General features: G+C 35.3%; 2 protein-coding genes across 2 annotated transcripts in view; one reads left to right on the top strand and one right to left on the bottom strand.

Annotated features, from left to right (window-relative positions):
* LOC136035554 (uncharacterized) overlaps positions 1 to 5,701 on the bottom strand; it is an 83,380-nt gene extending 77,679 nt beyond the window's left edge. The window contains exon 1 of the mRNA XM_065717420.1: positions 5,573 to 5,701. The gene's annotated coding sequence lies outside the window, so the exon portion shown is untranslated. The remainder of the gene's footprint in view (positions 1 to 5,572) is intronic.
* The window catches only part of LOC136035553 (1-phosphatidylinositol 4,5-bisphosphate phosphodiesterase delta-4-like), an 84,443-nt gene continuing 73,207 nt past the window's right edge, over positions 4,157 to 15,392 (top strand). The window contains exon 1 of the mRNA XM_065717417.1: positions 4,157 to 4,336. Within this exon, the coding sequence (XP_065573489.1) occupies positions 4,276 to 4,336 (61 nt within the window). The 5' untranslated portion in view covers positions 4,157 to 4,275. The remainder of the gene's footprint in view (positions 4,337 to 15,392) is intronic.

Here is a 15,392-nt window from a genome sequence, read left to right as displayed (position 1 = left end):
CTCTTGATTTCCTGAAGTCAAAATTTTGAATCTTTTTTGAAATTTTGAAATTTTGAAAGCATTTTTTTTTGTCCTCTTGATAAGCTCCTCTTGATTCCCTGAAGTCAAAATTTTGAATCTTTTTTGAAATTTTGAAAGCCTTTTTTTGTCCTCTTGGTAAGCTCCTCTTGATTTACTCAAGTCAAAATTTTGAATCTTTTTTGAAATTTTGAAATTTTGAAAGCTTTTTTTTGTCCTTTGATAAGCTCCTCTTGATTCCCTGAAGTCAAAGTTTTGAATCTTTTTTGAAATTTTGAAAGCCTTTTTTGTCCTCTTGATAAGCTCCTCTTGATTCCCTGAAGTCAAAATTTTGAATCTTTTTTGCAATTTTGAAAGACTTTTTTTGTCCTCTTGATAAGCTCCTCTTGATTTCCTGAAGTCAAAATTTTGAATCTTTTTTGAAATTTTGAAAGCATTTTTTTGTCCTCTTGATTCCCTGAAGTCAAAGTTTTGAATCTTTTTTGAAATTTTGAAAGCCTTTTTTTGTCCTCTTGATAAGCTCCTCTTGATTTCCTGAAGTCAAAATTTTGAATCTTTTTTGAAATTTTGAAATTTTGAAAGCCTTTTTTTGTCCTCTTGATAAGCTCCTCTTGATTCCCTGAAGTCAAAATTTTGAATCTTTTTTGAGATTTTGAAATTTTGAAAGCATTTTTTGTCCTCTTGATAAGCTCCTCTTGATTCCCTGAATTCAAAATTTTGAATCTTTTTTGAAATTTTGAAAGCCTTTTTTTGTCCTCTTGATAAGCTCCACTTGATTTCCTGAAGTCAAAGTTTTGAATCTTTTTTGAATTTTGAAAGCCTTTTTTTGCCCTCTTGATAAGCTCCTCTTGATTTCCTGAAGTCAAAATTTTGAATCTTTTTCGAAATTTTGAAAGCATTTTTTTTTTTGTCCTCTTGATAAGCTCCTCTTGATTCCCTGAAGTCAAAGTTTTGAATTTTTTTTGAAATTTTGAAAGCCCTTTTTTGTCCTCTTGATAAGCTCCTCTTGATTTCCTGGTCAAAATTTTGAATCTTTTTTGAAATTTTGAAATTTTGAAAGCATTTTTTTTGTCCTCTTGATAAGCTCCTCTTGATTCCCTGAAGTCAAAATTTTGGATCTTTTTTGAAATTTTGAAATTTTGAAAGCATTTTTTTTGTCCTCTTGATAAGCTCCTCTTGATTCCCTGAAGTCAAATATTTTGAATCTTTTTTGAAATTTTGAAATTTTGAAAGCATTTTTTTTGTCCTCTTGATAAGTTCCTCTTGATTCCCTGGAGTCAAAATTTTGAATCTTTTTTGAAATTTTGAAATTTTGAAAGCATTTTTTTTGTCCTCTTGATAAGCTCCTCTTGATTTCCTGAAGTCAAAATTTTGAATCTTTTTTGAAATTTTGAAAGCATTTTTTTATCCTCTTGATAAGCTCCTCTTGATTCCCTGAAGTCAAAGTTTGATTCTTTTTTGAAATTTTGAAAGCCCTTTTTTTCCTCTTGATAAGCTCCTCTTGATTTCCTGAAGTCAAAATTTTGAATCTTTTTTGAAATTTCGAAATTTTGAAAGCATTTTTTTGTCCTCTTGATAAGCTCCTCTTGATTCCCTGAAGTCAAAATTTTGAATCTTTTTTGAAATTTTGAAAGCTTCCTTTTTGTCCTCTTGATTCCCTGAAGTCAAAATTTTGAATCTACTTGATCTTCCCCTCCAATATTCACTCACACTTTCAGCTGCTATTATTTTTGCAGTTCTTTTTATTTGTTTCAACTGATTTGCCAATTTATTCATATTATGTAGGACCCCCTAAACAGGCACCCACTTAGATCTATTTTCAAAACGGACAAAAATAAAAAGAATTGGGCTGAGAGGGGAGCAATAATAAAAAAAGAATTATTTGATAATCTGAATAAGAAGCGCACAGACATTTCCGAAGATTTTTAAGGGGGTAGGGTAAAACAAAATCATAGCAACTTGTAGTTAGCACATCATGTTATTTGCTATATATTTAAAAAAAAGAAAAAATGTTTTCAATACTAGAGCATATAGACAATGGTCCTAAATAGTTTTCCCGTTCGCACAAAAACTGAGTTTGCTTGTAAAAGAAAAATGGTAGTCTGTGATTTAATTAAATAAAAAAAAAGTTTTTTTTTTAACTGAAAGTAAGGAGCGACATTGAAACTTAAAACGAACAGAAATTGCTCCTAAAATTAAGGGGCTGTTCCTTCCTCAACGCCTCGCTCTTTACGCAAAAGTTTGACTCTGTCTCTAAACTCTACTTTTTAAAACAGTAAAAAAAAAATTACTGTAAAGAGCGGGACGTTGAGTATTAATTTCTGTTCGTTTTAAGTTTTAATGTCGCTCCTTACTTTCAGTTAAAAAAACTTATTTTTTTATTTAATTTCTGAACGTTTTTGAATTAATACGTGCTTTGATTTTGGCTCTCCACAAATGAATAATTAAAACGAAAATTGCAAATTAATTTATTCTTTTGGCTAAATGGCTTTCTCATAGTTTTGATCAGACGATTTTGAGAAAAACAGGAGCTGGGAAGGAGGCCTAATTACCCTCCAATTCTTTGGTTACTTAAAAAGGCAACTAGAACTTTTAATTTTTTACGAACGTTTTTATTAGTAAAAACATACGTAACTTACGTAACAAACTTCTATATTTGTATGTTTTTATTACGTATATGAGAGGATTCGCCCCTTCGTCAATACCTCGCTCTTTACATTAAAGCTTAAATTGTGTCCCAACTCCTTAAGAATGACCTCTGAATCACCAAGGCCGTAGAATAAATAGTTTAAATTATTAAAAATATTTTAGCGTAAAGAGCGGGGTATTAGGAGGAGGCGAATCCCTCATATGCGTAATAATTTCTGTTCGTTTTAAGTTTTAATGCTGCTCGTTACTTTCGGTTGAAAAAACTTTTTCATCTTTATTTTTTCATTGTTTTGTAAATAATATTAGAAAATTCTGCACCCCCTTCATTGTAATTCCCTTCCCTCGTGACAAATTTCTCCATGGAAAATCCTCCCGCGTATCCCCCCCTTCTAGCTTTCTCCTCCTCCCAAACCAAAAAATCTCCTTGAAAACGTCTGTACACTTCCCAATAACCATTACTATATTTAAACACTGGTCAAAGTTTGTAACTTGTAGCCCCTTCCACGGGTACTGTGAGGGAGTAAGTTGTCTCCAAAGATATAGTTATTAGGTCTTTCGACTATGGTGAATAAAATGGCTATCTTAGAATTTTGATCCGGTGGGTTTGGGGAAAATGAGCGAGGGAGGGGGCCAAGTTACACTTCCATTTTTTGGTCACTTAAAAAAGGCGCTAGAACTTTTAATTTCCATTAGAATAAGCCCTCTCGCGACATTCTAGGACCACTGAACGATACGATCACCCCCGAGAAAAAAGAATACAAAAGACAAAAAAAACATATGAACACGCATCCGTGATCTTTCTTCTGGCCAAAAATGCAAAATTCCACATTTGTGTAGATAACAGCTCGAAACTTCTACAGTAGGGTTCTCTGATACCCTGAATCTGATGGTGTAATTTTCGATACGATTGTATGACTTTTAGGGGATGTTTCTTCCTATTTTCTAAAATAAGGCAAATTTTGTCAGGATCATAACTTTTGATGGGTAAGATTAAACTTGATGAAACTTATATATTTAAAATCAACTGTTCGTTACCACAAACTGTTTGAAAGATTTTTGTTCTTTTCACTGGGCTCAATATTTTATAATAGTAATTACAAATAAGTAAAACAACAGATTAAAAAAGGAGGGGTCATTTGCTTCCCATTATTGGTCACACACCTTATTACGATATAATTGGCTTGCGGAAATGCATTTCAAAATAAACCAATGCAAATTAATATGAAAGTGTAGGACAGTAAACATTCTTTTTGTCTTTGGGTGACCACAAAAAAATAGAAGATAAGCTCTATCCGACTAAATCCTTCCCAACATACTCTCAGTTGTTTCTTTTTCATCAATAGTATGAATGAACAACTTCAATTTCTGAAAGACAAATTTTTACACGTATCGGAGAATTGGCACAAAGCAAGAAAAAGCATATCATTAAGGAAGTGGTCATTTTCGCCTTTTCTCCGAATGTATAAACCAGATACCAAGTTAATTAGCTAGTTTTGCGTCAGAAGACGCAACAAGCGTTTGAGTCATGATGTCATGAATTCTTGTTAGACTCTGCCAAAACTGCTGTTTATTGGGTTTGTCTTTTTATCTTGGTTGTAAATTGATACAATGGTCAGAAGGAATAGAAAGATATTATATGAAGGAGTTGAAAAAACTCCTGAATACAAAGGTAAGGTTTTCCCATTCTAATTTTCAGTCTCTCCTTTGCGAAGGGCAAAATACACTTCCCCGCTTCCTTTAGGCTACCTTAACGACACGGACCGAAAACTCAGGTCCGTAGATGGCGTTTCGGATTGACTAGAATTTTCTGTAAGCCGATAGGTGCCACAAAAGTTTCATGGTCCAAGTACATGACCACAAAAATCTGACAGCTTTTTCCTTCCTAATCGTCCACAGTCACAAGATTGGGATTTTGTCCAGATTTGATTTATTTTTTTTTTGCTTGGAAGTAAGGCTCTCCAAACTTTTCTTGGTACTTGTGTATTTTACTGCAAACACTCAAGTAAAAAGGTAAAGGTAAAGGATACGGCATTAGACTTTACAGTCCCTACCGGCGGTGCTGATCTCCGTTTCTTGGCCCTTCAGCCAGGAAGTGCAATGGGGGGTTGGGGGCCAGCCATCCTGTGCTTTCACACACCCTTCCTGTTTACCTTCCCCAGATTTCTCCAGGTACCCATTTAGAGCTGGGTCGACTCTGGCTAAGCTTACAGAGTCACGCCACTGACCCCCGTCCCAACTGAAGAATTGGGTACACTGGGATTCGAACCCGCGTCCTCTCAGACAAAGGATCCCGAATCCAGCGCACCAACCAACTCGGCCAGGACGGCTGAAACACTCAAGTGCTTCATTTAATTAGAACTTTTTTCTTTGACGCTCAATCCTAATGAAATATTACAAAGTATGAAGAGAATATAATACTTTAGAAACAAATTTGGACTATAATTTGTATATTAGGGGGGTGGGGTAAAGTATAGTGGGTCTGCATGCAAAATGTGTTAGATACAATTATTCTGCATATTATGAAGTAAGAATTGTTTTCAAGCTTCGAACTGTCCAAATACTTTACTCCCAACTCCCCTAATGCGCAAATATACAGCCCAAATTATATATTTCCCATATATTCTGTCACTTGTCTTTGTCTTGTCTCTCGCTAAGCTGAAAGAAACCAACTAAGAAACCGGTTTGTTCTCGATTTTTAACCCGAAAATACTGAAAAAAAAACACAAAGCGAATATTTCGAGAGGACAACCGCCTCTCTTCTTCAGCGTGAACAAAATAGTGTATTCAAGTGCCGAAGAAAAAAACCAACAAAACAAACGCGGAAAGTCAACGTGAAAAAAAAATCAATGAAAAAAAAAATAATATTCAATAAAAGCCAAAAATTATATAAATTAAAACCAAATACCTAACAAACATAAAGCGAGTCATTCGCTAAGATCCACGATTTGCACAAAATCCAAAAACTTAGAACTGCCATCAGCGAATACTAGCGAGCAACTGGGGAATAAAAGAAAGAAAATCCACTCATTCGTAACAAACGAACCAGAAATTAAATAAGACGGAGAACTATGTAATCTTATTGCAATGCTCTATCTACTAGAGAAATTACCACTCCTCTTTTAGCCGCAGGAGAATGATTAGAGGAATATTTAAGTAATGGTCACTATGTGTAGGTTTTTTACAGACCCCAAACTCAAAACAAGTATTATTTCGGTGCACCAGAACATCCAAGAAAGGAAAACACCTATCTCCCTCTAATTCCCCCGTACGTAAAAGGGGTTTCAGAGCACATTTCCAAAGATCTAAGGAAATACTTACATTTATCATAGACCAAGTAAAACTATTAGTTCCCAAATTTATCAGGCTAAAGACCCTGTCCCGAAAGGTGAAAACCCCGGGGTCTACAGAATTCCATGCTCGAGTGGTCTTTGGTACATGGGAAGAACGATCAAAGGCTTACAGATAGGTTAACTCAGCACTCTAATTCAATTGATAGGTTAACTCAGCACTCTAATTCAATTGATAACACCCTTAAAAATCGGAACAAAGCAGAAAATTTTGATTCTGCCCTTACAGAACACATCTTTGATCACCTGGAACATACTATTGTATTTAACCAAGGTAGCTTAATTTCACATGACATAGAGATTGTCCAGTGCTACAAGGAAGCTGTTAAAATTTTTAAATACCAACATTTAGGTCCAGCTACGAACAGAGATTCTGGTGATTTAAGAATAAATGAGTCATATTTCGATTTTCTCAAATTCAAGAGAAGCCGATACTTCAGTAGTCCCTGAAATAAGCCCTGAACCACCTTCCTAATCACATAATCAAACACGTCAACAACCCCTTAAATCTCAAAGGGTGTCTGCAAGAAACGCAATTATTAATATCAGAAATCAGAATACATAGTTCTTCAACTTATTTAATTGCTGGTTCGTTTTGTTTTGAATGAATGAATTTTTTCTTTTATTTCTCAGTTGTTCGTTACTATCCGTCAATGACAGTTCTATTTTTTAAATTTTGTGCAAATCGTGGATATTCATAAATGATTCGCTTTATGGTTGTTAGGTATTTGTTTTAAACTTTTATGGTTTTTGGCTTTTATTGAATTTTATTTATCTTTAATTTTTTTATTTGTTTTTTGTTTTTTTTTCGCATTGACTTTCCGCGTTTGTCCTAATGGCTTTTTTCTTCGGCCTTTTCCTTGAATATCTTATTTTGTTCGCGCTGAAGAAGAGAGGCGGTTGTCCTCTAAAAATATTCGGCCTTAAAAAACCCGTTTTTATTGGTCTTAAAAAACCCGTTTTTGATCGTTTCCTTTCTTTAAATTATGGCAGGCCAACGTGGTTTAAGAAATTATCTTTGTATATTACACGAGTATCCCTTTCTTTTTTGTAAGGGCTTTGTCCAAAAACCTTACAACAAAAAGCACCAATGCCCTACGCCACGGACGAAAAAGTTGCAGATATCGTCAGGACGACTTGTTGACGTTGAGCTGAAAATTAGAATTTGTAGCAGAGGTCTCTGGTAATTATATATTGTATATATAATTATATATTATATTAAATTATACATTATATATTAAAATTAGATATATAATAAATTATAATATAATAATATAATATAAATATATAATATAAATAATATAAATAATATAATATAAATAGATAAATAAATTATATATTAAAATTATATATTGTAATTATATTGTAATTTATAGAGAAAGGGTGAACATGAGGATTCCACTTTTTTTAGGTTCCGTAACTGCGTTCTTTTATCCATTGATAGACACCAATTTCCATAGATCGATGGAAAAATCCATATAAGTAGAAACACTACTAAAACTAAGTGCAAACTCAAAGGAAGATGAATCTGTGCCCGGGATGAAAGTGGCCGGACGGGGGGTGGCCGCCAGAGACACAGAAATCAAAGTAACAATTGATGTAATTACCATCATTTCCAATGAAAACTACTTTTTTGTAGAGATTAAACAAAATATCTTCCATTAAGAAAAATTGACCGAAATGCTGCCATTTATCTACTTAAACTTACCTAGATCAACAATATACCTCAAGTGCCTGAATTCCTGAAGTGCCTGAATATACCTGAATTCCACTCCTGAAGTGCAACATAGTGTATACAATTGTTCCTTCATGAGCGACACACTTCAACAATGTGTGGGGTGTCTCTCTTGAGAAATATAAATATAAAAAGACAAGTTTTTTTAATTGCAAGTAAGGAGCGACATTAAAACTTAAAACAAATAGAAATTATTCCGTAGATGAAAGGGGCTGTCCCCTCCTCAACGCCTCGCTCTTTACGATAATGTTTGACTCTTTCTCACATCTCTACTTATTAAAATAATAACAACTTTAGCGTAAAGGGCGAGGCGTTGAGGAGGATACAATCCCTTTCGTATACTTTCTGTTACTTTTAATTCTGTTAAGGAATAATTTCTGTTAGTTTTAAGTTTAAACGATGCTCCTTAATTGCAGTTAAAAAAAACTTGTTTTATTTGTTTAATTTCTAAACGTTTTTGAATTAGTGCACGATTTGATTTTGTCCCACCGCACATGAATAATTAAAACGAAATTTCCATATTAAGTTTTTTGGCTAAATGGTTTTCTCATAGTTTTGATCGGCCGATTCTGAAAAAAAAGGGGTGAGCGAGGAGGCCTAGTGCCCTTCAATTGCTGGTTACTTAAAAAGGCGACTAGAACTTTTTATTCTTTTTATGAACGTTTTTATTAGTAATAAATATACGTAACATACAAACTAACTTGCATAATGAACTTCTATACTTGTATATTTTTATTACGTATATGAGGGTTTCGCTTTCTCTTCAATACCTTGCTCTTTGCACTAAAGCTTGAATTTTGTCCCAATTCTTTCAGAATGAACACTGAATCACATAGACCGTAGAATAAACAGTTCAAATTGCTAAAAATATTTTAGCATAAAGAGTGAGATATTGTGAAGGAGACGAACCCCCTAATATACGTAATGATTTCTGTTCGTTTTAGGTTTTAATACTGCTCATTACAGGGGGGATACGACCACCCCTGGAAAAACAACAAATAAACACGTATCCATGATCGGTCTTCTGGCAAAAATACAAAATTCCACATTTTTGTAGATAGGAGCTTGAAACTTTTCCTCATCAACACCCCGCTCTTTACGCTAAAGTTTGACTCTTTCTGTCAACTCTTCTTTTTAAAACAGTAAAAAACTTTAGCGTAAAGAGCGGGGCGTTGATGAGAAAGCAGCTCCTTTCATATACGAAGTAATTTCTGTTCGTTTTAAGTTTTAATGTCGCTCCTTACTTTCAGTTGAAAAAACTTGTTTTTTTAATTTAATTTCTGAACGTTTTTGAATATATGCATGTTTTGATTTTGGCTCTCCGCAGAGGAATAATTAAATCGAAATTTGTATATTTATTTTGTTTTTTTGGCTAAATGGCTTTCTCATAATTTTGATCGAATGATTTTGAAAAAAAAGAGCGGGGGAGGAAGCCTAGTTACCCTCCAATTTGTTGGTTAATTAAAAAGGCAACTAGAACTCTTAATTTTTTACGAATCTTTTTATTAGTAAAAGATATACGTAACTTATATGTAGCTTACGTCAACAATTTTTTATTCTCATGTTTTTATTACAGATATGAGGGGGTTCGCCCCCTCGTTAGTACCTCTCTCTTTACATTAAATCTTAAATTTTGTCCCAATTCATTAAGAATGACCCCTGAATCACAAAAGTCGTAGAATAAACAGTTGACATTACTAAAAATACTTTAGCGTAAATAGCGAGGTATTAGGAGGAGGTGAGCCCCTCATATGGATAATAATTTCTGTTCGTTTTAAGTTTTAATATTGCTCCTTACTTCCAGCTGAAAAAAACTTTTTCATATTTATTTTTTCATTTTTTTTTAATAATGCTAGTAAATCCTGCACTCCCTTTGGGGAAATTTTCTTCCCCCATGAGAAATTCCTCGATGGAAAGTTCCCCCAGTATATCCCCCTCTTCTCAACCCCTCCCCCAACCAAAAAATCCTCCTGAAAACTCCTGTACACTTCCCAATAACCATTACTATATGTAAGCACTGGTCAAAGTTTGTAATTTGTAGCCCCTCCCATGGGGACTGTGGAGGAGTAAGTCGTCTCCAAAGACATAGTTATAAGGTTTTTCGACTACGCTGAATAAAATAGCTATCTCAGAATTTTGATCCGTTGACTTTGGGAAAATAATTAGTGTGGGAGGGGGCCTTGGTGCCCTCCAATTTTTTTGGTCACTTAAAAAGGGCACTAGAACTTTCATATAGACCTTTTCATATATATTTTTTCATTGTTTTTTTTTTTCAAAATAATGCTAGAAAATCCTAACACGTATTCCCCTCCCCTCAACCCCACCCCTCAACTCCCACCCCTCAACCCCCTCCCCCAACCAAAAAATTCTCCTGAAAAGTCTGTAAGCTTCCAAATAACCATTACTGTATGTAAGCGCTGGTCAAAGTTTGTAACATGCAGCCCCTCCCCCTTGGACTGTGGGGGAGTAAGTCAGCCCAAAAGACATAGTTATTATGTTTTTCGACTGTGCTGAATAAAATTGATATCTCAAAATTTTGATCCATTGACTTTTGGAAAAAATGAGCGTGGGAGGGGCCTAGGTGCTCTCCAATTTTTTGGTCACTTAAAAATGGCACTAAAACTTTTAATTTCCGTTAGAATGAGCCCTATCGCGACATTCTAGGTCCACTTGGTCGACACGATCACCCCTGGGAAAAAAATAAACAAACAATTAAACACGCATCCGTGATCGGTCTTGTGGCAAAAAAACTAATTTCCAAAGCCCTAGGCATAGTGGTTGATTTTATGGAATTACAGCTCTAAAAAATTTATCTCAGAAGCAAATTCTAAAATATAATATTTCTTTTACCAACTCAAGGCAGGGGTGCAAAAAGGTTTCACGTATTACTTAAAGTTCATTAATTGAAATTCAGTATTTGAAATATTCAACACTTGAAATTCAGAATGGATGGAAATAGAAACATAAGGACCTCTCCCCTGGCCGAAATTAGGATAACAATTCTTTCATAGACTTCCGATATATTCCACAGGGAAAACCTTTCAGTGGTTTGCAGCCAGGGCCAGAAATAAAGTAATTGGGTCTAATCAAGCCCCACGTTTGAAAGGGCCACTCGCTGCCATCAAAACAAACACTATATTTTCGAAATTGTTAAATATTGTTAATAATTCTTGTTAGCGTTTTTCCTGGAGAGAGATCGCTTTTTCAGGCTATTAAATAAAAAAAAAACAAGTTTTTTTTAACTGAAAGTAAGGAGCGACATTAAAACTTAAAACGAACAGAAATTACTCCGTATATGAAATGGGTTGTCCCCTCCGCAATCCCTCGCTCTCTACGCTAAAAATTTTAATTGTTTTAAAAATTAGAATTGTGGCAAAGAGTCAAACTTTAGCGTAAAGAGCGAGGGATTGCGGAGGGGAAACCCCATTTCATATACGGAGTAATTTCTGTTCGTTTTAAGTTTTAATGCCACTCCTTACTTTCAGTTAAAAGAAACTTGTTTTTTTATTTAATTTCTGAACGTTTTGAATCAATGCATGTTTTGATTTTGGCGCTCCACAGAGGAATAATTAAAACGAAATTTGTAATTTTTTTTTTGGCTAAATGGCTTTCTCATAATTTTGATCGAATGATTTTGAGAAAAACAGTGGGGGAGGAAGCCTAGGTGCCCTCCGATTTTTTGGTTAATTAAAAAGGCAACTAGAACTTTTCATTTTTTACAAATCTTTTTATTAGTAAAAGATATACGTAACTTATAAATTAGCTTACGCAAAGAACTTTTGGATGCTCATGTTTTTACTACATATATGAGGGGGTTCGCCCCCTTGTCAGTACCTCGCTCTTTACATTAAAGCTTAAATTTCGTCCCAATTCATTAAGAATGACCCCTGAATCACGAAAGCCGTAGAATAAATTGTTGAAATTACTAAAAACACTTTAGCGTAAAGAGAGAGGTATTAGGAGGAGGTGAGCCCCTCATATGGGTAATAATTTCTGTTCATTTTAAGTTTTAACGCTACTCCTTACTTCCAGCTGAAAAAAACTTTTTCATATTTATTTTTCTTTTTTTTTAAATAATGCTAGTAAATCCTGCGCTCCTTACATGGAATTTTCTTCCACCATGACAAATTCCTCGGTGGAAAGTTCCCCCAGCATATCCCCCTCTTCTAAAACCCTCCCCCCAACCGAAAAATTCTCCTGAAAACGCCTGTACACTTCCCAATAACCATTACTATATGTAAGCACTGGTCAAAGTTTGTAACTTTTAGCCCCTACCACGAGGACTGTGGGGGAGTAAGTCGTCCCCAAAGACATAGTTATAAGGTTTTTCGACTACGCTGAATAAAATGGCTATCTCAGAATTTTTATCCGTTGACTTTGGAAAAATAATTAGCGTGGGAGGGGGCCTAGGTGCCCTCGAATTTTTTTGGTCACTTAAAAAGGGCACTAGAACTTATCATTTCCGTTAGAATGAGCCCTCTCGCAACATTCTAGGACAACTGGGTCGATACGATCACCCCTGGGAAAAAAACCAAAACAAAAACAAATAAACACGCATCCTTGATCTGCCTTCTGGCAAAAAAATACAAAATTCCACATTTTTGTAGATAGGAGCTTGAAACTTCTATAGTAGGGTTCTCTGATAAGTTGAATCTGATGGTGTGATTTTTGTTATATGACTTTTAGGGGGTGTTTCCCCCTATTTTCTAAAATAACGCAAATTTTCTCAGGCTCATAACTTTTGATGGGTAAGACTATACTTGATGAAACTTATATATTTAAAATCAGCATTAAAATGCGATTCTTTTTATGTACCTATTGGTATCAAAGTTCCATTTTTTAGAGTTTTGGTTACTATTGAGTCGGGTCGCTCCTTACTACAGTTCGTTACCACGAACTGTTTGAACACTAATGAAAAGAATATCTGATATCAACAATGAATCTGGAATAGATTAAACAGTTCAGCAGTTATACCGACTGAAAATGAAGATGCAAGGAAATTATATTTTCAAACATTTCTAGAAAAATTTACAGAACGGAAACTTGGAAATATGTAAATTCATTTATTCATAATCGGCAATGTAGATTTATATTCAATACATGTTTTTTAGTTTTTTTTAACAAGAAATAATTGTCATTGATTTATTCATGCATGTATGCATGTTAAATTTTTCTCCATTTGGCTCTATGTTTTGGGGGAAAATTGGGATCTTAGGATATTCTGGCCTGAAAAACGATCTAGTCAGGTCACAAGTTTGAGAAAACACGATAAGAGCCTTCATTTTGGAAAAAATTCCTATGAACAGCGTCATATTTATGAGCAAATTTCAACAACACAAATACGTCATTTCCACCTCAGAAGTGGTTCTATCGTTTTTAAAACCTTCGACGCATGTACAGAAACGTATATTAACAATTCCTCAGAATGAACAAACTGGACCGTCAAATGTGACAAGATCAAGAGGACGATCTGAAAAATATAATACTTTTTGAAAAATATTTTCCAATAAAAAATATATTTAAAGTAACGATAAACGAAGATGAAGAAAAACAAGAGCTAAGAGCTCATATGGAACTTGTGACGAGGCAAGAAGAGCCAAGAGCTCATATGGTATGAGCTCTAACAAAATTCTAAGAATAAATAGATTGATTTAAAAGGAAAATCAGTGGCCTAATGCCGGTCAGAATTTAAAATAAGAGCTCCGAGTCACGATGTCCTTCTAAATATCAAAATTCATTAAGATCCGATCGATCACCCACTCGTAAGCTATAAATACCTAATTTTTTCTAATTTTCCCTCTCCCTTTAGCCCCCCACATGGTCGAATCTGGGAAAACGACTTTATCAAGTCAATTTGTGCAGCTCCCTGACACGCCTACCAATTTTCATCGTCCTAGCACGTCCAGAAGTACCAAACTCGCCAAATCACTGAACCCCTCCCCCCAACTCCCCCAAAGAGAGAGAATCCAGTACGGCTACGTCAATCACGCGCCAAGAACATTTGCTTATTCTATCCATCAAGCTTCATCCCAATTCCTCCACTCCAAGTGTTTTCCAAAATTTCCCCCTCCAACTCCCCCAAATGTCAAAAGAACTAATCGGGATTTGAAATAAGAGCTCTGAGACATGAATTCCTTCTAAATATCAAATTTCATTAAGATCCGATCACCTATTCGTAACATAAATATTCCCCAATTTTCACGTTTTCCAAGAATTCCGGTTTCCCCCTCCAACTCCCCCCAGTGTAACAGGATCTGGCCGGAATTTAAAATTAGAGCTTTAAAGCACACGATTCTTCTAAATATCAAATTTTATTAGCATCTGGTCATCCTTTCGTAAGTTACAAATACCTCAATCTTCAAAATTACCCCCCCCCCAACTCCACCAAAGAGAGCAGATCTGGTCTGGTTATGTCAGTCACGTATCTTAGACAGGTTTTTATTCTTCCCATCCAGTTTAATCCTGATCTCTCTGCTTTAAGTATTTTCTAAGATTTCCGGTCCCCCCAACTGCCCCCCCAATGACGCTGGATCCGGTTGAGATTTAAAATAAGAGATCTGAGTTACGAGGTCCTTCTAAATATGAAGTTTCACGAAGATCCGATCACTCCTTCGTAAGTTAAAAATACGTCATTTTTCAAATTTTTCAGAATTAAACCCCCCCCCCCAATAGAGCGGATCCGTTCCAATTATGTAAATCACGTATATAAGACTTCTGCTTATTTTTCCCACCAAGTTTCATCCCGATCCCTCTAATCTAAGCGTTTTCCATGATTATAGGTTCCCCCACCCCAAACTCCCCCCAATGTCACCAGATCCAGTTGGGATTTAAAATAAGAGCTTTGAGACACGATATCCTTCAAAAGATCAAATTTCATTGAGATCCGATCACCCGTTCGTAAGTTAAAAATATCTCATTTTTTCTAATTTTTCAGAATTAACCCCCCACCCCAAGTATCCCAAAGAGAGCGGGTCCATTCTGGTTATGTCAATCATGCATCTAGGACTTGTGCTTATTTTTCCCACCAATTTTCATCCCGATCCCCCTACTCTAATTGTTTTTCATTATTTTAGGTTTCCCCCTCCCAACTCCCCCCCAATGTCATCAGATCCGGTTGGGATTTAAAATGAGAGCTCTGAGACACGATATCCTTCGAAGTATCAAATTTCATTGAGATCCGATCACCCATTCGTAAGCTAAAAATACCTCATTTTCCTAATTTTTCAGAATTAACCCCTTCACCCCAACTACCCCAAAGAGAACGGATCCATTCCGGTTATGTCAATCATGTTTCTAGGACTTGTGCTTATTTTTCCCACCAAGTTTCATCCTGATCCCTCCACTCTAAGTGTTTCCAAGATTTTAGGTTTCCCCCTCCCAACTCCCCCCCCCCAATGTCACCAGATCCGGTTGGGATTTAAAGTAACAGCTCTAAAATACGATATCCTTCCAAACATAAAATTCCATTATCCGATCAACCGTTCGTAAGTTAAAAATACTTCAATTTTTCTATTTTTTCCGAATTAACGGCCCCCCCACTCCCCCCCAGATGGCCAAATCGGGAAAACGACTATTTTTAATTTAATCTTGTCCGGTCCCTGATACGCCTGCCAAATATCAGTGAAGAAAGAAAAAAAATACCG

The sequence above is a fragment of the Artemia franciscana genome, chromosome 14 (assembly GCF_032884065.1).
Source record: "Artemia franciscana chromosome 14, ASM3288406v1, whole genome shotgun sequence".
Lineage (NCBI taxonomy): Eukaryota > Metazoa > Arthropoda > Branchiopoda > Anostraca > Artemiidae > Artemia > Artemia franciscana.
Note: the sequence above shows the minus strand (reverse complement) of the source record. Positions and strands in the feature narration are given on the sequence as shown.